General features: G+C 39.8%; 1 protein-coding gene and 1 long non-coding RNA gene across 2 annotated transcripts in view; both read left to right on the top strand.

The window, feature by feature from the left end:
• The window catches only part of LOC132367346 (olfactory receptor 1L3-like), a 64,425-nt gene extending 55,258 nt beyond the window's left edge, over positions 1 to 9,167 (top strand). Inside the window, 3 exon segments of the mRNA XM_059925547.1 lie at positions 8,075 to 8,283; positions 8,286 to 8,543; positions 8,546 to 9,167. Coding sequence (XP_059781530.1) covers positions 8,075 to 8,283; positions 8,286 to 8,543; positions 8,546 to 9,009 — 931 coding nt within the window. The 3' untranslated portion in view covers positions 9,010 to 9,167.
• LOC132367347 (uncharacterized) overlaps positions 1 to 21,899 on the top strand; it is a 124,801-nt gene that overhangs the window by 82,458 nt on the left and 20,444 nt on the right. The gene's annotated exons all lie outside the window — the stretch shown is intronic.

Genomic DNA, 21,899 nt, shown 5'->3' with positions numbered 1-21,899 from the left:
GCAAGCCACAACCACTGAAGCCTGTGAGCCACAACTACTGAAGCCCGCATGCCACAACTACTGAAGCCCGCGCACCTAGAGCCTGTGCTCTGCAACAAGAGAAGCCACCGCAATGAGAAGCCCGCGTGCTGCAATGAAGAGTAGCCTCCACTTGCCACAACTAGAAAAAGTCCACGCGCAGCAACAAAGACCCAACGCAGCCAAAAATAAATAAATTTATTTTAAAAAAAGAGTTTATACAATGCTTGGTGTCAGTCGATTTATCTCTTGTAAAAATAAAATACAGTGTGTGTGTGAAAAAAAAAAAAAAAAAAAAAGAGTTTATTATGATTCAGTAATTGGCTCAAGATCTACCAAAATCATGACTTCCAGTTTTCATATATCTGCCTCTCTCTTCCCATCTTCCTCTTCTCCAGGAAACCACATCATTTTTATTCTCTCTAAGTGCTATTGAAACCTTTGTTTTCCCACAAAATTTCCTGGAACTAATTTATATTTGACTGGTGACTTTCGATTCCCTTGATATCCTTCTGAGTTCAATGAAATTTCTGTGATGAACTGCCTTTTTGAAAGTCACTGCAATGATTTCGAAAAAGAGAAAAGCAGAGAGACAGAGACAGTGACAAGATGAGACACTTATAAAACTGAAACTTCCACCAAACAAGGAATGTGTCTGGTCCAACAGTTATGCGGGGATCATGCCTCTTCCTTCTTCCATATCTTTGACAGCAGAATGTTCCGGGCTCTGTAGTGAATAAAAGCCCAAGGCTTAGCCCTGCTTAGCCAAGTGACCTAGTAGCTCAGCACACAGCTGCCCCGATGATCAGGCCAGTGTGCATGGGGCTGAGCTGCCTCTGGGTCTCTACCCTGGTCATCTGGTATGTGTGCCTCACAGGCACTGGCTCCTCTTGTCCCCTCTCTTTTTTTTTTTTTTTGTCCCCTCTCTTAGCTTCAATTCCCCTTAGGGATTCCCCGGTTGTCACCATCACTACCATTCAGATCTGTCTGCTTCCCAGGGAAAGATCTATTGTATGTACTTAGAATTATTCTCAGTAGCTTTTGAGGAGAGAATTAAAACTCATATGTGAACATTGAAGGCAGATATAACTAGGAGCTTCCAGAACCGGACAGAGACATATTGGGCTGCTCTGGGAAGTAAAGAGTCATCCTGTGCTCCAGACAAGGACTTTATTCTGTTACTTTTGTTTCATCCTTTATTCTCTATTATTCACTCCGTGATTTTAAACTTTATTTTATATATTAATATTTTATCATTTACTATTCTCCTACATTATTTCTGGAGGTATTATTCAGTAGGTCTTATGTGAGGCCTGTGAATCTGCACTTTAATAAGCACCCCCTAGAGAAAACCAACCTGGTCTTTTTTTTTTAATTTATTTATTTTTGGCTGTGTTGGGTCTTCGTTTCTGCGCGAGGGCTTTCTCTAGTTGCGGCAAGCGGGGGCCACTCTTCATCACGGTGCGTGGGCCTCTCACTACCGCGGCTTCTCCTGTTGCAGAGCACAAGCTCCAGACGTGCAGGCTCAGTAATTGTGGCTCACGGGCTCAGTAGTTGTGGCTCACGTGCCCAGTCATTCCGTGGCATGTGGGATCTTCCCAGACCAGGGCTCGAACCAGTGTCCCCCGCATTGGCAGGCAGACTCTCAACCACTGCGCCACCAGGGAAGCTCCCAACCTGGTCTTTATGTGAGAAGGTGCATGATTGAAAATTTCTGATCACTCCTTATGTCCCATTGTTTGTATTTCTTGGATTCATGCCTATAGTAATACTATATGAGCTGTATAAAGCTACCTGTATACAGACACTCACTGATTGCAGCATTGTTTGTAATAGTAAAAAATTAGAAAAATTAGAAACAATCTAAATGTCCATCAATAGGGAATATAATAAATAATGGTGCAATTTTTCCATAGAAAGAAATAACATGTAATAGTTACAAATAATGAGGTATATCTCTATCACTGACCTGAAAACCATTACGAATAAAGGGCAAAATGTTTAAGAGTAAGCCTGTTAAGGTAAACATATATATATATGAATGTGTATATATACAAGTATATATGTTTGTGAATCTGGTGAGATTACATACCCAGAAAGAAAACCTCCCATTTAAAATAGTTAATTCTAGGAAAGAACAATGGACTGGAGAAGAAGGAAATAATGTATGCTTTTCAGTTTGTGCATATTTGTAATATCTGAATTTTTTAAAAGGGGACATACATTTTTGTATTATTAAAACACTAATCACTAAGAAAAGTGTAATAAAATCTATTGCTCTGGTGTTCATCAAAACTCACCATCACTGAGTTTTGTTTAAACAGCAATAATATCATGTCATGATAAGAAAGAGGTGATATAAAGGAGGTCAGATCAGCAAAGGGACCCTCCACTGAATGTCCTCATTCTCATTTTGGAGAGAAACTAGATAAAGAGGAAACACTCCCTGCATGAAGCAATCTCACCTCTACATAACGTAGAGTTGTCCTTTATCACTATCAACACTTTGGCTTGTTAGCCCACTTTATGGGTGGAGAAACTGTGTCCCCAGAGAGGTTAAGTAACTTGGCCTCGACCACTTCCCTGGTGAGGACAGGACCCCGTACCTAGAAAGTGGTCCAGAGACCATGTTCTCAGCCTCCGCAACAGGCAAGGCATAACCTCGCTTCAGGGAGGAGCCAAGATGCCTGGGTTCCAGTCTTGGCTCTAACAATAAAAATGTCATGATAATAAGGTCCTTCCACACACCAGGCCTCAATTTCCCCCTTCTTTAAGATGAGGGAATTTGACTACATGATCTCTAAGAATTTCTCCAGCTCAGAGCCCCTCTATGTCTGTTTTAAAGTTGAAGCAATGAGAAATCAAAAAGCACCTTCCAGGAGAGAAGGCTCGTGCTATTCCTGCGTGGACTCTGCCCCACCCACACGCGTTGAATGAAATGGAATGCTGCTCTTAAGACAGCGACTTGATGTCCACTGCAATTCTTCCTTACATCTGTTCAAAATCCTAAATGACCATCCAGGCATTCTTTCCTTTTTCAAATATTTATCAGGGGACTTTTATGTTCCAGGCACCGTGCCAGGTTGGGTGGTGTAGCAAAGATCCAGATGCAGTCCACGTCCTTGCACAGCTCAAGTGGGGAAGACAGCCTTGTAAGTACTGAGATTCAGTTCTGTGTTATGTGTGCCGAAGGGGTGTCTGATCCAGAACTGGTGGAGGAAGGACAGGCCAGGATTCTGAAAGGATGGTGTGTCTATTCTGAGTGACTGCCAACCACCAGAGCTAACAAACAGGGGGAATGAGCATTTCAAACAGATGGAACAGTAAGTCCCCAAGGCAAGAAGAAGGAAAAACTGCTGGCATGAAAGAGAACAGGGAGGGAGGCAAGAGATGAGATGCACAGTCCAGCAGGAGCCAAGCCATGGGATGCTCAGTAAGCTCAAGAAGGAGTTGCCCTTTAGTTTGTGGGTAACGGGGAGGCTTACGCAGCAGAAAGTGACTGTTATGGGTTGAACTGTGTCCCCCCCAAAAAAGATATATTGGAGTCCTAGTCCCCAGGCCTCAGAATGTGACCTTATTCGGAGATAGGGTCTTTACAGAGGTAATCAAGTTAAAATGAGGTCGGCAGGGTGGGTCCTAATCCAACGTGACTGGCATCCTCATTAAAAGGGGGAAATTTGGACACAGAAACACACATGCAAAATGGAAGAGGATGGGAAGGGACACAGGGAGAAGACCAACATCTACAAGCCAAGTAGAGAGGCATGGAGCAGAACCTTCCCTCACAGCCCTCAGAAGGAACTAACCCTGCTGACACTTTGACTGCTGACTTCTAGCCTCCAGAACTGTGAGAAAATAAATTTCCATTGTTTATGCCACTCAAGGTGTGGTACTTTGTTACAGTAGCCCCAGCAAACTAATATAGCGACTTATCCAAATTTGCATTTTAGAATAATTGATCTGCTTACAGTGTTGAGAAGAAATTGAAAGGGGACAAGAATGGCTGCACGGAGGCTATTTTGGAGGCAGGAGATGATAAAGGTCTCCATTTGGGTAGTGATGGCAGAGACCCAGAGACGCTGACAGGCAACATCTCCAGGATGTGATAATAGGTTGGGTGTGGGAAATTAGAGGAAATGAGGAATCAAGGGCAGTGTCTGGTCCAGGTTTGTAGCTCAGGTAAACACATGGCCAGAGCCAAGTCTAGTCAACCACCCCATCAAGAATCACAGGCACAAGTTCTACACAGACAGGCAACTTGGGGATACATGTCATTGTCACCTCCATCATCTTAACACCCAATTCTGACTTTTATCTTGAGGTATCCCCAGCCTCATCAATGCCAGGAATGACTTCATTTCCTCCACAAATATTTCTTTTTTTCTTTTTGGCTGCGTTGGGTCTTCGTTGCCGCGCACGGGCTTTCTCTAGTTGCGGCGAGTGGGGGCTACTCTTTGTTGCGGTGAGCGGGCTTCTCATTGCGGTGGTTTCTCTTGTTGCGGAGCATGGGCTCTAGGCGCACAGGTCTCAGTAGGTGTGGCACACAGCCTCAGTAGTTGTGGCTCGAGGACTCTAGAGCGCAGGCTCAGTAGTTGTGGCGCACAGGCTTAGTTGCTCCGCGGCATGTGGGATCTTCCCGGACCAAGGCTCGAACCCGTGTTCCCTGTATTGGCAGGCAGATTCTTAACCACTGCGCCACCACGGAGGTCCCCACAAACATTTCTTGACCACTCACGATGTGCCAGACACTGCACTAAGCTCTGGGGATAGAATGGTGAGGGAAAGGAAACAGATTCCTGTGTATTAGGTCAAGAAGAAGACAAACATCAATCACATTAATAAATGAATAATTACAGACTGTGATAAATGCCATAAAGGAAGGGAAAGGAATGCCATGGGAGCATAGAACAGGGTGACTTGACCCAGAAAAAGTATTGGCTGAGCTGATATCCAAAGGAAGACAGAGAGGAAAAGCGTGCTGGGCAAGGACCATAAAAGGCCAATGTCGGAAGGATCTTAACACACTTGAGGAATAGGATGCAGCCCTTGGGGAAGAGAGGCATGAGATGAGGCTGGAGGGAAATAGGAACTCAATACATATTAAATGAAGGGAGGCTTCGTGCTGGATTGAGTAGCCTCTCCCCAAAATTTATATTCACCCAAAACTTCAGAATATGACCTAATTTGACAGTAGGATCTTTGTAGAGGTAATCAAGTTAAGATGAGGTTATACTGGAGTCAGGCACCCAAAGGCTGGTATCTTTCTAAAAAGAGAGAAATTTGGACACAGACACAGAGAGGAGAAGGCTGTGTGAAGACACGGAGGAAAGATGGCCATACGAAGACAGAGGCAGAGATTGATGTGATGCATCTTCAAGCCAAGGAGCACCAAGGATTGCCCACAACCACCAGAAGCTAGGCAAGAGATCTGGAGCAAAATCTCCCTCAGAGTCTCCAGAAGGAACCAACCCTGCCAACAACTCAGTTTTGAATTTCTAGTCTCCAGAACTGTGAGAAAATGCATTTTTATTGTTTTAAGCCACCGGTTTGTGGTACTTTGTTACATCAGCCCTAGGAGACAAACACAGACTTTAACCTAAAAAGTTAGGTGATCAAATTTTTATTGTTAAAAGATCATTGTGGCTGCAGGGCAGAGAATGATGGGGGGGGGGTGCATCAAGAGGAGACACGGGAACAACGTATATCATTTTGATGACACGGCAATAATCTAGGTGGGAAATGATGGCTTTCAACAGAGTGCTGGCGGGGGAGAGGAAAAGAATTGCAAGATTCAAGAGATATTTAGGAGGCAAACCCATGGAGATCCTTGAAGAAACAAAGCCCACATGATGGGTACTATATAGAATGCATAAAAATGGGAAAATCATTGATTCCAGCAACACCTACCCACCATGCTTCTAGCTTTAGTCTCCTCTGTTTTCATAGCCAAAGTCCTTTCCCTTCTCTGCATTTAGTCTAGCTCCGCCTCTCCTTCCCCTGCTGCTAGTTTCTTCTTTATCAAACATTTCCCAGTCATCCTGTTGACATATCGTGTTTGTGGTTTACAAACTGGTTTCACACCCATGTTCCTTGCTTTTCTCTTGAGAGCCGGTTTTATTTTGTCTTATGGATGTGGAAAGTGAAACTCAGAGCTGTGAAGGGATTTTGCCAAAGACACATTGTGAGTAGATAGTGGAGCCAAGATTTGAACCCACATCTTCTGTCTCTATATCCTGAATATTTCCCTCTGCCCTGCCACAGATACACAGCTCCACAGATACACATCTTCCAGCCCACACAAGGCTTGAGAGAGGTCCTGTGTCTAGCAATTATGGTAAGAGACTACATGTAACATTGATTTTGCAAGCCTGTCATCACTGGAATAAAGATGTTACGGTGGAAAATTCCACAGTGAAAAACAACACCCCTGCACATTTGTTTCTGGCATAAACTTTTGAAGCTTTATGAAAGCATTTTGTGTTTCAAACCATCCTGATTGGGATCCAGGCTCTGGCCTTTCTGGGCTGTGTGATCTTGAGGAAAGCACTTAACACATCTAACCTCAATTTTCTTTTTTTTTTTTTTTTAACTGGGAATACTGTTTTATTAAGTTAGTTAGTGAAGGCCTATCCAATAACAGCATTTAATCAAATTATAAACAAAAGAAAGCTAATGTTGCAATAGTCATTTCACTCAAGATATTATATATGGCAACATAATAGGAGTAAAGAATAATTACACAAAAAGGTAAAAGGAACAATCTAAAAATAAGATACAACAACCATGAACTATCAACAGAGATCCTGTTATGGAAGTTGCATGATTAAGAACATGAAATTCCGTAATTAACCTCAATTTTCTTATCTGTTAAAAGGGAATGTTGTTGAGAACCAGATCAGAGAGTTTTTTTGTGTAATATACATAAAGTATTTAGCTCACTGCCTAATACATAGTAAGGCTTAATAGGTCTTAGGCATAACTATTATTTCTCTTAATTGCATACTCATTTTCAAATCATACAAAGCACAAATAAATATTTCTCCTACCAAATCTCATAAACTCAGGCGAAGGGTGGTCAAACAATGAAAAAATATGAAGGCTATTTTTGCAAAGAAATACAGAATAATTGTTTTCAAGAGCATCCAAGCACACCTGACAGAAGAGAGGATTTGAGCAGGAAGTAAAGGAAGAAGTGAAGTGGGTGGCGGAGCAGGAGAAGTGGAGGCGGAGAAGGGAGGTATTTACTATCCCAGATTACAGACAAGGACACCAAGAATCAGAGATGTTAGGTAATCAGCCCGAGACCACACAGCCAGAAAGTGAAGGAGCTGATTTCAAAATGCATGCTCTTAGCAAAAACACCACGCGATGCTTGTTGCTTTCCAGTGCCTCTGTCACTACACCTGTAGCATTTTATTACACTTATTTGTTTAAAAGTTTCCTACCAGACTCTAATCACCCTACCAGACTCTAATCACCTTAAGAATAGGAACTGAGAATTACTCATCTTCATGATCTCAGTGTTGGGTTCCCAGTGAGTGTTTAATACAATGATGCTGAATAATTGTCAGAGCATTAAATCCTCAACATCTAAGAATGTTTTAATACATAGGTTCATATATAATATAGCTTTTTGACCAGGTTTGAATTAAAATATTGGCTCTGAAAGGGTGACTATAAACAGTGTGCCTATGTCAGCATTCATCTTATTTATGATTCACTGAGTTGTTTGGTTTTTTATTTATTTGTTTTGTTTTGTTTGCAAGGATGGTAGAAAGATGAGCTTCAACCTGACATATCTAAGAAGTATTTGTGGGGAACTAGAGAAATATGCATCCCTGAAGTACACCTGGGATTCTTTCTGAAAGGAAATCCACTCTCTAATGTCCTTGCATTTAACACAGGTTAAACTTTATTGTTCAAGTTATTTTTGTGGACTGTGGAAAGGAAGACAGAATCATGGACCCTTTATAGGAATCCTAGGAGAGATAGGAATAAACTGAAACTTGTTGAATTGAAAAATCTAGGATATTTCTATATTCATTTGCATATGCAGGACCATGGAGAGAGCTAACCAAACCTGCAGTGTCTCTGAGTTCATCCTCCTGGGACTCTCCTCCCAGCCCGAGAACCAGAAGCCACTCTTTGCCCTATTCTTCGTCATGTACATGGTCACCATGGTGGGAAATTTTCTTATCATCCTGGCCATCCACTCTGACACTCAGCTCCAGACACCCATGTATTTTTTCCTTAGCATTTTATCTTTATTGATGTTTGCTACACAACAATCATCGTTCCCAAGATGCTGGTGAACTTGCTGTCAAAGAAGAAGTCCATCTCCTATGCTGAGTGTATGACCCAGATGTATTTCTTCTTGGCTTTTGCCAACACAGAAATTTACCTCCTGGCAGCCATGGCCATTGACCGCTGTGTGGCCATCTGTGACCCCTTCCACTATGTCACTACCATGAGCTACTGCCCTTGTGTCCTACTGGTGGCCTTCTCCTGTTCCATGTCTCACCTCCATTCCTCTTACTGGTTCTCCTGATAAATAGTCTTCTCTTTCGTGACTCCAGTATTATCCACCACATCTTCTGCGACATCAACCCTCTGCTGAAATTGTCCTGCTCCTCTACATTTGTCAATGAAATTGTAATTAACACAGAAGGACTGATAACCTTAGTGACCCCCTTTATGTGCGTTATCATCTCTTACCTACGAATCTTCATTGCTGTTCTTAAGATCCCCTCAGCTGCTGGGAAACATAAAGATTTCTCTACCTGTGGCTCCTACCTCGCCATGGTGACTCTCTTTTATGGAAGCATTATTTATGTTTATTTCCGACCCCTGTCCTCCTATACCATCAAGGACCAAGTGGCAATAGTCATCTACACAGTTCTGTTCTCCATGCTGAACCCTTTTTTCTACAGCCTGAAGAACAAAGACATGAAGAGGGGACTGAGGAAGCTGATGAGCAGGAGGGTGTCCTAGGCAGCACCCCCATGGGCATGCTCAGGGCACCCCTGCGGGACCTCATTTCTGATGATTCCTGGTGTGTACCTCAAGCTACTGGAGGTTAGCATACCTAAGCCAAGAGTCCATAAGAAGTGGTGTAAATGGCAAGACTAGAATATTACACCCAGTCTTATTTATTTATAGTAGAATTATATAAGTATATGATATATATTAATATATATCTTATATATATACCCACCAATCAAAGCCACCTTATTAGGGCCCCCTGATTGGCCCAGAGTCTTTGCACACATTCCTCATTCCCCCCTCCCATTCTCTTTTCTCATTCACTCCTTACAAGTGCAGCTGAAAACTAATGTTTTTCTTTAATTTCTCTTGACTGAGTATCTCCTTATTCAATCAATCATGGGCACAGAATGGCAGATTACATGGGGATATATGAAACCTAGAGATAGGTAAGGGGAAAACTTTCTCCTTCCAGAGCTCTTGAGAGGCAACTGGGCTCTGACCATAAGCACGAAAAGGCCTCCATATTTAAGAACATGAAATGTCTTGGTCCATGTGGAGACAGGCTAGCAGCTGGCCTGATGAGTAGGAAAAGTTAGGGCCTGTGCTATACTTGGAAGTTAGTTTCTATGGTATAATTCTTCAATAAAATATTATTAACAGGTGTAGCCTTTTCTTTACTGTACTCTGGCCACCTGGGGAAGATTCTGTGCCCATTCATGACACAAAATGGAATAGGGTGCAGCAGTGTTTCCTTCCTTCTGGCCAGACTGGGAGGTCTGCAAAAGCTTCTGGCCACATCAGAGTCTAGCAGCAAAACTGCAAGGATCAGCTCATGATTCTCTGAGGCGAGGACTGGGGAAACACTTAGAAAAATCTGGAAAACAGGGAGATGCATCCTTCTAGGTCCCATCCTAGACTAGGTGAGTCAGAATCTCCAGAGGAGAGGCTCAGGGATTTTTAACAAGCATCTCAGATGATCTGAGGCAACTGGCTCTATACCATGTTGTGGAACTGTATTTAGGAATGACCACTCTACACCAGGATGTCTACAGCTACATGGACAAGGAGAGGGGCTCTGCAAGGCAGAGAAGACAGAAAGTATCAGAACTCAGTAGCTTGAACTCCACTTTAATTGCCCCTAACTGTCCCTTAATTGCTGTTACAGTATAAAAGTAGACCTGCCAGCACCCTAGTGGACATCTCTACTGTCCTTCTCCCATTTGCCTTCCCAACCCTGCTGCCTCCATCATGATTCCTTAGATCCACTTTTTACTTCTCTGCCCAACCTCTACTGGGCCACTCGTTTTAAGTGCAAACTGCCCAAAGACCACACACTCTATTATGCCCTGAAGAAAGATGAGCATTTATAAAAACCATGACTCATCATAAAAGTCAAATTACATGCAATATATACTCTTTCAGAAGGAAGAAAAACTTATAATTCATTTAGAAAGATTGTTTACAAAAAGATGGTTTATGTTTATCCTCAGGAGTAATTAGGAAAATACAACTCAGAACCACGGTGAAATATTATTTCGCACACAACAGATGGACAAGAAAAACAATATTTCTGGCAATTCTGAGTGTTGGTGAGTGTAGGGAACAATGAAAGACTCTTGACAGTGTACAAAGGAGTATACAAAGGAGTATAACTTGATTTAGTCACTTTGGAGAGCAATTGCCCTTATTTTTCATACTAAAATTGAATATGTACATTCCTAGTGAGATGGCAGTTTGAGCTGTAGGTATAACAAGATAGTTTCACTGCTCTAAAAATGCCCTGTATTTCACCTATTCATCTCCTCCCACCAAAAAAAAAAGCCAAAAAACAAAAACAAAACCCCTCTGGCAACCACTGATATTTTTAACTGTCTCTACAAGTTTTGCCTTTTCCAGAATGTCATATAGTTGTAATCATAGAATATGTAGCCTTTTCAGACTGACTTCTTTTACCTAGCAATATGCACTTAATGTTCTTCTATCTCTTTTTGTGACTTGATAGCTAATTTCTTTTTTTTTTTTTTTTTTTTTTTTAGTGGATTTTTTTTTTAATTAATTAATTTTTTTATTTTTGGCTGTGTTGGGTCTTCATTTCTGTGCGAGGGCTTTCTCTAGTTGTAGCAAGTGGGGGCCACTCTTCATCGCGGTGCGCGGGCCTCTCACTATCGCGGCCTCTCTTGTTGCGGAGCACAGGCTCCAACGCGCAGGCTCAGTAGCTGTGGCTCACGGGCCTAGTTGCTCCGCGGCATGTGGGATCTTCCCAGACCAGGGCTCGAACCCGTGTCCCCTGCATTGGCAGGCAGATTCTCAACCACTGCGCCACCAGGGAGGCCCTAATTTCTTTTTATTGCTCAATAATATTTCATTGTATAGATGTACCACAGTTTGATTATCCTTTCACCTATTGGTTGTTTCCAGTTTGGGGCAATATTATGAATAAAGATGCTGTAAACATTCATGTGTAAGAACATTTGGTTTTTAATAGTGAAAAACTGGAAACAGCCCAACTGTCCATCAGCAGGCAGATGGACAAAAAATTGTAGTATAGCCATTTATATGAAATATACAGGATCTCACCTTATTGTGATTGTGAATGGGATCATTTCTTTAAATCCACACCCACTGTACAATGTGAAGCACCTTTCAAGTCCTTATAGAGCAAGTATCTTGAATTATATAGAAACCAAGATGGCTTTGCTTTATAGAGCTAGAAGTGAGCCATCAAGATATTATCTGAGGGGCTTCCCTGGTGGCGCAGTGGTTGAGAATCTGCCTGCCAATGCAAGGGACACGGGTTCGAGCCCTGGTCTGGGAAGATCCCACATGCCGCAGAGCAACTAGGCCCGTGAGCCACAACTACTGAGCCTGTGCGTCTGGAGCCTGTGCTCTGCAACGGGAGAGGCCGCGATGGTGAGAGGCCCACGCACCGCGATGAAGAGTGGCCCCCACTTGCCACAACTAGAGAAAGCCCTCGCACAGAAACGAAGACCCAACACAGCCAAAAATAAATAAATAAATAATTAATTAATAAAAAAAAAATATTATCTGAGATCTGGGCCTCTATAAATTCTTGTATCAAGTTCATGCCTCAAATAATGCAATGGACTGCATGCTTATGTTCCCCCCAAATTCATATGTTGGAATCCTAACCCCCCCATGTGATGGTATTTGGAGGTGGGACCTTTGGGAGATAATTAGGTTATGAGGGTGAAGCCCTCATAAATGAGTTTAGTGTCCTTATAAAAGAGAGCCCAGAGATCTTCCTTCCTCCTTTTACCATATAAGAACACAACAAGAAGACAGCCACCTATGAACCAGGAAGACAGCCTTCACCAGACATCAATCCTGCTGGCACTTTCATCTTGGACTTTCCAGCCTCCAGAACTATGAGAAATAAATATTTGTTGTTTAAGCAATCCAGTCTATGGTATTTTTGCTATAGAAGCCCAAATAGACTAAGAAATGTAAGTATCTCTAGAATCTGTCCATATCCATGTTTCTGTCTAGGATGAAAAGAGGCTGAAAAGCTAAGGGAGAACCCACCACACACATTGCCCACTTCAACAGGCATAGGTGCACTGGGTCTGCTTGAAGGCTTAGGGAAGAGCAAAAGAGCTAAAGTAAACCCCACATTTAGTCATATCCTAAGCTGTTCTTGAGGGAGTTGTATTCATGCCCTCATATCATTTTAAGCCAATAGTAAACTGGATCTAACTAAAGCCACAACAAAGTCCAGACCTTGTTCAACTGTAGATTAGATTAACTCCATTTCCCACAAAAAACAGGTTGTCTTTTTTGAGACAGAAATATTATGTATTTATTCTCTACAGTCATTTTGCACATGTGAGAAAGTAAGGTGTGACCCATATTTCAGGAGAGAAAATAGTCAATGTAACAAGACCCATACGTTAAAGGGCCCTTATGTGAGAATTATCAGAGAGGGACTTTAATATGACTATAATAAAAATGTTAAATGATATAATGGAAAAGATAGGCAATATGCATGAACAGATGGAGTGTTTCAGAAGAGAAAATGAAATTTTTACAGTTTTTTTTAATAAAAGAGATATGTAAATGTTACAAGTAAAAAATACAATATTGGATATGAAGAATTCTTTTGATGTGCTTATCAGCAGACTGAAAACAGTTGAAAAAAACCAGTGAATTTGCAGACATGTCCATAGAAATTACACAAGCTGAAGATATTCTGTAGGGAAAAACAGAGCATCTGAGGTAAGTGGGACAATAGAAGAAGGTCTAACATATCAAAAATTGAAGTTCGAGGGACTTACCTGGCAGTCCAGTGGTTAAGACTTCACCTTCCAATGCAAGGGGTGCAGGTTCAATCCCTGGTTGGGGAGCTAAGATCTCACATACTTCAAGGCCAAAAAACATAAAACAGAAGCAATATTGTAGCAAATTCAATAAAGACTTTGAAAATGGTCCACATTTTTTTAAATCTTAAAACAAAACAAAACAAAACTGAAGTTCGAGGCAAGGAGAGAGAAAATGTGGGAGAAGAAATATTTGAAGAGATAATGGTTAAGAATTTTCCCACAGATCCAAAAAGTTCAATGAAATCCATCCAAGTAGAATAACCACAAAGAAAACCATATGTAGGCCTACTGTAGTCAAACTGCTGAAAACCAAATCTAAGGAGATAATCTCGAAATGATCAGAGGAAACAAGACATATTCCATGAAAGGGAAAAAAAGATAAGAAGATAAAAATAATCTCTGAGTTTTTATTAGAAACACAGAAAGTCAGAAGACAATGGAACATCAACTTAAAAGAAGCAAAAACAAAACAAAACAAACAAACAAAAAAACCTTGTCAGCCTAGAATTCTATATCCAGCAAAAATAGCCTTCATATCTGAAGACAAATAAAGATATTTTTATATAGACAAAAACAAAGATAATTTGTTTTCACCAGACCCAAGCAAGATAAACTAAAAGAAGTTATTAGGCTGAAAGTGTAAATAACATCAGATAGAAATCTGGAAATACAGGAAGGAAAGAAAAGCACTAGAGAGAACAAAAATGTAGGTAAATATAACAGAACTTTTAAATATATATAATTATATATTTACAATTATACAGAGATAAATTATAAATATGTTAATAATTATAAAGTCTTTAAATCTCTTTAGACAGCTGTTGACTCTTTTCTAGGCACAAGTCCTTGTTAAATCCTTCAGCTTTATAAAGGAATAATATACTAATAATAACATCATTTATTGAGTATTTACTATGCACTAGTATTTACTATGTGTCAAATACTTTATGTGTATTATCTTATTTAATTTCCACAAGAACCCTACAAGATAGGTACAAATATTATTCCTATTTTACATATAAGACCCCTGAGACTTGGTGAAATTTCATAACTTACTTATGTCCACACAGTTAGTAGAGTTATGGGGTTAGGATTTAAAACATCCATTTGGCCCAAAACCCTGCTCTCAATACTACAATGTGTTGCTTGACTGTTACTCTAAATAAGACTTATCTGTATTCAACTAACAACAAAAACCAGTCATAGCTGAAGCACCAACCAGGGAATAATATTTAGAGCTCACTGACACTTAGTGTTTATCAAAAGTTTAACTAAAGGAAAAATTATTTAGAGAAGATTGCCCAAAGGACATGTATACCATCCATACTTTCTCACAAATCTAAAATCCAATATAGGGACTTCCCTGGTGGACCAGCAGTTAAGACTCCGTGCTTCCACTGCAAGGGGTGTGGGTTCGACCCCTGGTGGGGAACTAAGACCCCACATGTTGCGTGGTGCAGCCAAAAAAATATATAAAAAACTTAAAAGTAAATAAAATAGGGACTTTCCTGGTGGTGCAGTGGTTAAGAATCCGCCTGCCAATGCAGGGAACACGGGTTCGAACCCTGGTCCGGGAACATCCCACATGCCACAGAGCAACTAAGCCCGTGAGCCACAACTACTGAGCCCATGTGCTGCAACTACTGAAGCCTGCACTCCTAGACCCCGTGCTCTGCAACAAAAGAAGCCACTGCAATGAGAAGCCCACGCACTGCACTGAAGAGTAGCCCCCGCTTGCCGCAACTAGAGAAAGCCTGCACAGAAACAAAGACCCAACGCAGCCAAATAAATAAATAAATAAATCTTAAAAAAAAAAAAAATCCAATGTATCGTCAACCCAGATCACTGGAGACCTGAAGATCTAGACGGCATTATTTTTGCCTCCAAACTATTGTTTATGTGAATTTTTATGCGCCAATGTGATTTCCAAAAGCCTATATTCAAGCTGATTAAAAGAAAGCCCATGGATTGTGTCTGTTCTTAGAACACAGATATTAGTATTTCATCTAAGCAACTGTTTTTTTTTAATTAATTAATTAATTTATTTATTTACTTATTTATGGCTGTGTTGGGTCTTCGTTTCTGTGCAAAGGCTTTCTCTAGTTGTGGCAAGCGGGGGCCACTCTTCATCACGGTGCGTGGGCCTCTCACTATCGTGGCCTCTCTTGTTGCGGAGCACAGGCTCCAGACGCGCAGGCTCAGTAGTTGTGGCACACGGGCCTAGTCGCTCCGTGGCATGTGGGATCTTCCCAGACCAGGGCTCGAACCCGTGTCCCCTGCATAGGCAGGCAGACTCTCAACCACTGTGCCACCAGGGAAGCCCTAAGCAACTGGTTTATTTTTATCTTTGGTCACTCTGAACTCTGTGACTGACCAGAAAGATTGGAGCCAAATCTAAGTCTCGCCCGTAACAAGGGTCATTACCATCTGCATTTTCAGAGTCATTCCTGGCTCAATTTTATGTTCCCACCCTTGTTTATTCCTTCTTTTGCTCTTGTCTAATATTATTTTCAGTTTACCTTATCTTGTGTTTTATATGTCCTTCCAAGCTGCCTTAAACTCTTCAGAAATAAGATCTACTATAAACATAAATAATTTTAAGTCAGAGAAGAAAACACACCAAAATGGAAAAACAATCATTATCTCTGGGTAGTGGAAGTATAGATTTTTCAAATTTGGTTCTTCATAAAGGATACCAAACTCTGACCATAAACATCATTTCTTTTATAAATATAAAAACATTTTAAAATTACAGACAAACTGTAAAATTCCATTTTGTTTTTTAAATTTCACATATTGGTAAAAGTGTGGTCCACTAGTGGTGGTTAAAAGTGAAGATGGAGACATTTGGGGTGGGAGGTGGGGGGGAGAATGTGATAGTTAATTTTATGTGTCAACTAGGCTGAGTCACAGTGTTTGGTCAAACATTGTTCTGGATGTTTCTGTGAAGGTATTTGGGGGATGAGATTAACATTTAATCATTAAATCAGTGCACTGAGTAAAGGACATTATCCTCTATAATGTGGGTGGGCCTCATCCAATCAGTTGAAGATCTTAATAGAACAAAGCAAAGACCAACCTCCCCATAGCAAGAAGAAATTGTCAACCGACTCCTTTGACTAGAATTGCAACTGTTCCCTCAGTCTCCAGCCTGCCTGCCTAACCTAAAGATTTTGGATTTACCAAGCCTCCACAATAAATAAAATAATAAGTCCCTCTTAAATCACTGGATAGATAGATAGGTAGATATAGAGATATATCTTGTTGGTTCTGTTTCTCTAGAGAATTCTGACTAATACAGAGATATACCATGTTCATGGATCAGAAGACTCAATAGAGTTAATATTTCAATTATCCTCTAGTTTATCCATTGCAGGAGTCAGTAATTTTTTTTCTGTAAATAGCTATATAGTAAACACTTTAGGCTTTATAGGTCATATGGTTTCTGTTACAACTACTCATGTCTTCCACTGTAGCGCAAAAGCAGCCATAGACAATACAAAAACAAATGAGCATGACGGTGTCCCAATAAAATTTTATAGGCACTGAAATTTGAATTTCATATAATTTTCATGTATTACAAAATGTTAATCTCCTTTTGATTTTTTTCAACCTTTTAAAAACGCAAAAACCATTCTTAGCTGGCAGACTGTACAAAAATCAAAATGGGCCAGATTTAGGACATGAGTCATAGTTTGCCAACTTCTGATCTATTGGCTCAATGCAATCTCAATCAAAATTCTAGCATGCTTTACACCTTAAATATATACCATTTTTATTTGTCAAAAGTAAATAAATAAAAAATATTAAAGGCCAAAAGTTATTTTAATTCTACCAGTCTTTTTTTGTAGAAATTGAAAAACTTATTCTAAAATGTATATGGAAATGCCAAAGAAACTAGAAAAACCAAAATAAATTTGAGAAAAAATAAGGAGGAGGGGGGACTCACACAACCTACCTCACACTTCAAGTCTTACTAAACTATAATAACCAACACAGTGTGTTTTTGGTTTTATAGATCAATGAAACAGAAGAGTTAAGAAATAAATCCACACATATATGGGCAACTGATTTTTGGCAAAAGTGTCACAGCAATTCAATAGAGAAAGTGTGGGGTTTTTTTTTTTAAAACAATTGGTGCTGGAACAATTGGATACCCATATGCCAAAAAAAAAAAAAAAAGCTAAAATCCTTACTCACACCATATACAAAAATTAATTCAACATGGCTTAAATTTAAGAGCTAAGTATATAAAGCTTCTAGAAGAAAACATAGAGAAGAGCTTTGTAACCTTGGATTAGGCAAAGCTTTTTTTCAATAAGAAACAAAGAGCACAAAACATAATAGAAAAAATTGATAAAATCAGTTTCATTAAATTTTAAAACATCTGCTATTTGAAGGATACTCTTTAGAGAATGTGAAGACAGCCACAGGCTGTGAGAAAATGTTTGTAAAAACACATATCTGATAAAAACGTGTATCCAGAATAGATAAGGAGCTCTCAAAATTAAGACAACCTGATTAAACAATGGACAAGATATCTAGACAGTTAACCAAAGAAGACCTATAGATGGCAGATAAGCATATGAAAAGATGTTCAACCTCATTAGTCATTAGGGAAATGAAAATTAGAACCACAATGAGATATCACTACACATCCACTATGGCTAAAATTTTAAAGACTGACAATACCAAGTCCTGAGCATCTGGAAATCTCATTCATTACAAAATGGAATCGTTGCTTAAAATGGTTTGACAGTTTCTTAAAATGTTTAACCTACCCCTACCATACAACCCAGAAATCCCACTCCTAGGTATTTAACCAAAAGAAATGAAAAATGTGCTTACACAAAGAAATGTATGCCAATGTTCTATAGCATCTTTATTTATAGTAGCCAAAAATTGAAGACAGTCTAGGAACTGATGAATGGATCAACAAATTATGGTATATCTATACAGGGAATAATACTCAGCAGTAAACAGGAATGAACTATGATCATGCAACAACTTGGATGAATCTCAAAAGCAGTATACAGAGTGAAAGAAGCTAAACAAACAAACAAACAAAGCTATATACTGTATGATCCTATTTATATGACATTCTGGGGAAAAAAAACCAGGAAATCATATTAGTGTTTGTCTGGAGCTGTGAGTGAGAGAAGAAAAATGACTACAAAGGGGTAAGAAAGAGGGCTTCCCTGGTGGCGCAGTGGTTGAGAATCTGCCCGCCAATGCAGGGGACACGGGTTCGAGCCCTGGTCTGGGAAGATCGCACATGCCGCGGAGCAACTAGGCCCGTGAGCCACAACTACTGAGCCTGAGCGTCTGGAGCCTGTGCTCCGCAGCAGGAGAGGCCGCGATAGTGAGAGGCCCGCGCATCGCGATGAAGAGTGGCCCCCGCTCTCTGCAACTAGAGGAAGCCCTCGCACAGAAACGAAGACCCAACACAGCCCAAAATAAATAATAAATAAATAATAAATAAATTAAAAAAAAAAAAAGGGGGGTAAGAAAGAAATGTCCAAGGTGATGAAAATGTTCTATATCTTGATTGTGATTATAATATAACAGCATATATTTGTCAAAACTCATCAATAAAATACTTAACATGGATAAATTTTATGGTGCATAAATTATACTTTATGTACAATAAAACCTCACCTTAAAAAATAAAACACTGTAGAATATAAAGATAGTCATATTTTAGACCTTGGGTTAGAGAAATGTTTCTTAAGTAAGATCAAAATGCATTGACAACAAAACATTGATAAAGCCAGCTCACCACTAAAGCCAAAAGCTTTGCAATGGTCTACAAGGTCCTACATGAACTGGCCCTCTGACCACGCTGGTCTCATCTCCTGCCTCTTTCTGCTCATTCAGTCCAGTCCATTTGCCCTTTTATTATTCCTCAAACACATCAGGCACACTTCTGCCTCAGGGCTTTCACCAATCCCATCTTATAATTGCAGGTCTCCTTCAACACAAAGGAAATTAGAAGGGATGACTACAGCCATGCAAGACCCACCCTCCAACTTGGTGCCTCAATTCCAGATATAATTCCAGACCAGACCCAGATAGGCCCGACTTGTCCGATCTGGAAATGGGACAGATGAACCTGAGAAAGGATCTCTGTCCCTGCAGTACTTTGAGTTGGTGATGACCAAAGACTATGTTTCCACTGAGACACCATGCTTAATTCTTAATCACCCACTCATTTAGGAGAAGCCAAACTTTTAACTACAGATGTCACTTAATTAAACCACAAAGAATTTCCCTGAGTGGCTAATTAGTACAGAAGCAAGGTAGCCAGGGGATTTTCAAATGGAGTTTCTCTGGGGCCTTGTTAACAACGTCATAGGATAGACCAGGCCCCACAGAGGTAGTCCCAAGAGCACTGAAACTCTTCTGATATTTCACGTTCAAATCCTCTAGTCTTCCTCAAGAGATTATAATCACCAATGCCATCATCAAAAGCAACTTCCCAGCCTGGCTCCTGACTAACTCCCCAGCATCATTACTCTTCATGACTTATAATTCTCCCATTCCCAGAATAACAAATAGGTTTCATCTCTTATGTCACCACTATTTAATTAAGAGTAGTTGCCTAGTATGTTAATTTGTGAAAGGTTCAATGCCTCTGCTCAATCCCAGTGAGATATAACACTCTGCGATAGATTAGCTATGTCTGCTATGGATATGGAATGGAGGAGACTGCAATACGTGAGCTATGTATCCCCATCCATGCTCTATATCAAATTCTGAACAATGCTGCATTCCCCAAATGCTTAACACTTTTTTATACCTCCACGTTTTCATATGGGACTATAATATCTTTGCCTCTTTTTCCATTTAGTTAATGCCTATTTGCCGTCCTTCAAGGCCTGATTTCTCCTCTATAGCTTTCTCTGAGCATTCTTCCTTATCCTTGGGTCCAAGTGGGATTAATAACTCTCTCCACCATGCTTTTAATATTGGATTATCATTGCAAGTATCGCACTGATCTGGGTAATTGTGATGCTGTGCAAGAATAACTTCTAGAGAGAAGTTCTTGGTGGATGGGCTGAGAAGACAGACCACAAAAGAGACCGGTAGTGACACTCCGGTGGGAAAAGGAAAACAAAAAAAAGAAGAGATGTTTGTGAGGGGAATAGGAGACAAAAAATAGAACATATAAGAATAGCTAAAACAAAAATTCGAGGGACCTTCCCCCTTATAGATACCAGTGAGGGTTTAGCTACAGAATATTCAGAGCAGAGTGAGTAATCAGTGAAAAGCATAATCATATATTGCTAGAAGTCCCACACTAAAAGGAAATACTGAAGGGTGAAGGAAAATGATCCCAGAGGGAAGCACAAAATGCAGGAAGAAATAAGACGCCACGTAAAGAGTGAAAATATACGTAAATTGAAAGGGATATTGCCTGTTTAACTCAATAGTAAGGATGTCTTATGAAGTTTAAAATACATGTTGTATTAAAATACCTTACAACTAGAGCTTAAAAGGCAAGAGGAAAGGAAATGGAGTTCAAATATTCTAGGGTTCTTGCATTTACCAGGATATGGTAAAAAAAAAAATTTATATATGGGACTTTAATAAGTAAAGGATGTATATTTTAATGTCTAAGGTAAGCACTAAGGGAATAGTTTAAAATATAGAACTCATAAGCTAATAGACGGGCAAAATTAAATATTAAAAATAATTGAAATGAAGACAAGGAGAGAGAGAAAAAGGAACAAAGAACGGGCAGGACCACTCGAACATATATAGCAAAATGTCAGCATTCTTATCCCAGTAATGGCAAAGCAGCTTGTCTCAGACTGACCCTCCCATATTAATAATAATGTCATTATTATTAAAATACAATTATATATTATATTACTAATAGTTATAAATTACTCAGAAGGAAGCTCTGGGGAAAAAATCTTTGTTTGAAAGCTTTGGAATGTAAACAAAAGCAGATAGAAAATGGAGAGAAATTAATCTTGCAAACAAGGACACACTGGATGAGTTTCATTTTTTTATTTGAATTTTATTTATTTTTTTGTACAGCAGGTTCTTATTAGTTATCTGTTTTATACATGTTAGTGTCTATATGTCAATCCCAATCTCCCAATTCACCCCCCCCACCTCCCCACCCCCCTCTGGGTGAGATTCATATTTAATTAGCTCTTCTCTTAAGAACACCCTCCACATTACACAAGGCAAGGCGGCTAAAACTCAAGCAAAAACCCAATATGTCAACATCCAGAATAACAGAGGGGGACATCACTACATATCCCACAGATATTAAAAGTATAATAAAGGAATATTATGAACAACTTTATGCTGATGAATTCAACCTACATATGGACAAATCCCTTGAAAGACACAAATTACGAAAACAAACTCAAGAAAAAAGTGGAAAATCTAAATAACTTTGTATTTCTTTTAAATGTACATCATGTAAAATTTCCCCAAAGCAAAACTTCCAAGCTTAGATGGCTTCTTTGGTAAACTCTATGAAACACTTAAAGAATAAATAATGCTTACTTTACATAAAATTTTTCAGAAAATAAAGATGTG

This window comes from Balaenoptera ricei, chromosome 6 (assembly GCF_028023285.1).
Source record: "Balaenoptera ricei isolate mBalRic1 chromosome 6, mBalRic1.hap2, whole genome shotgun sequence".
NCBI lineage: Eukaryota > Metazoa > Chordata > Mammalia > Artiodactyla > Balaenopteridae > Balaenoptera > Balaenoptera ricei.
The sequence above is the reverse complement of the archived record's forward strand: the minus strand, read 5'-3'. Positions and strand labels throughout refer to the sequence as shown.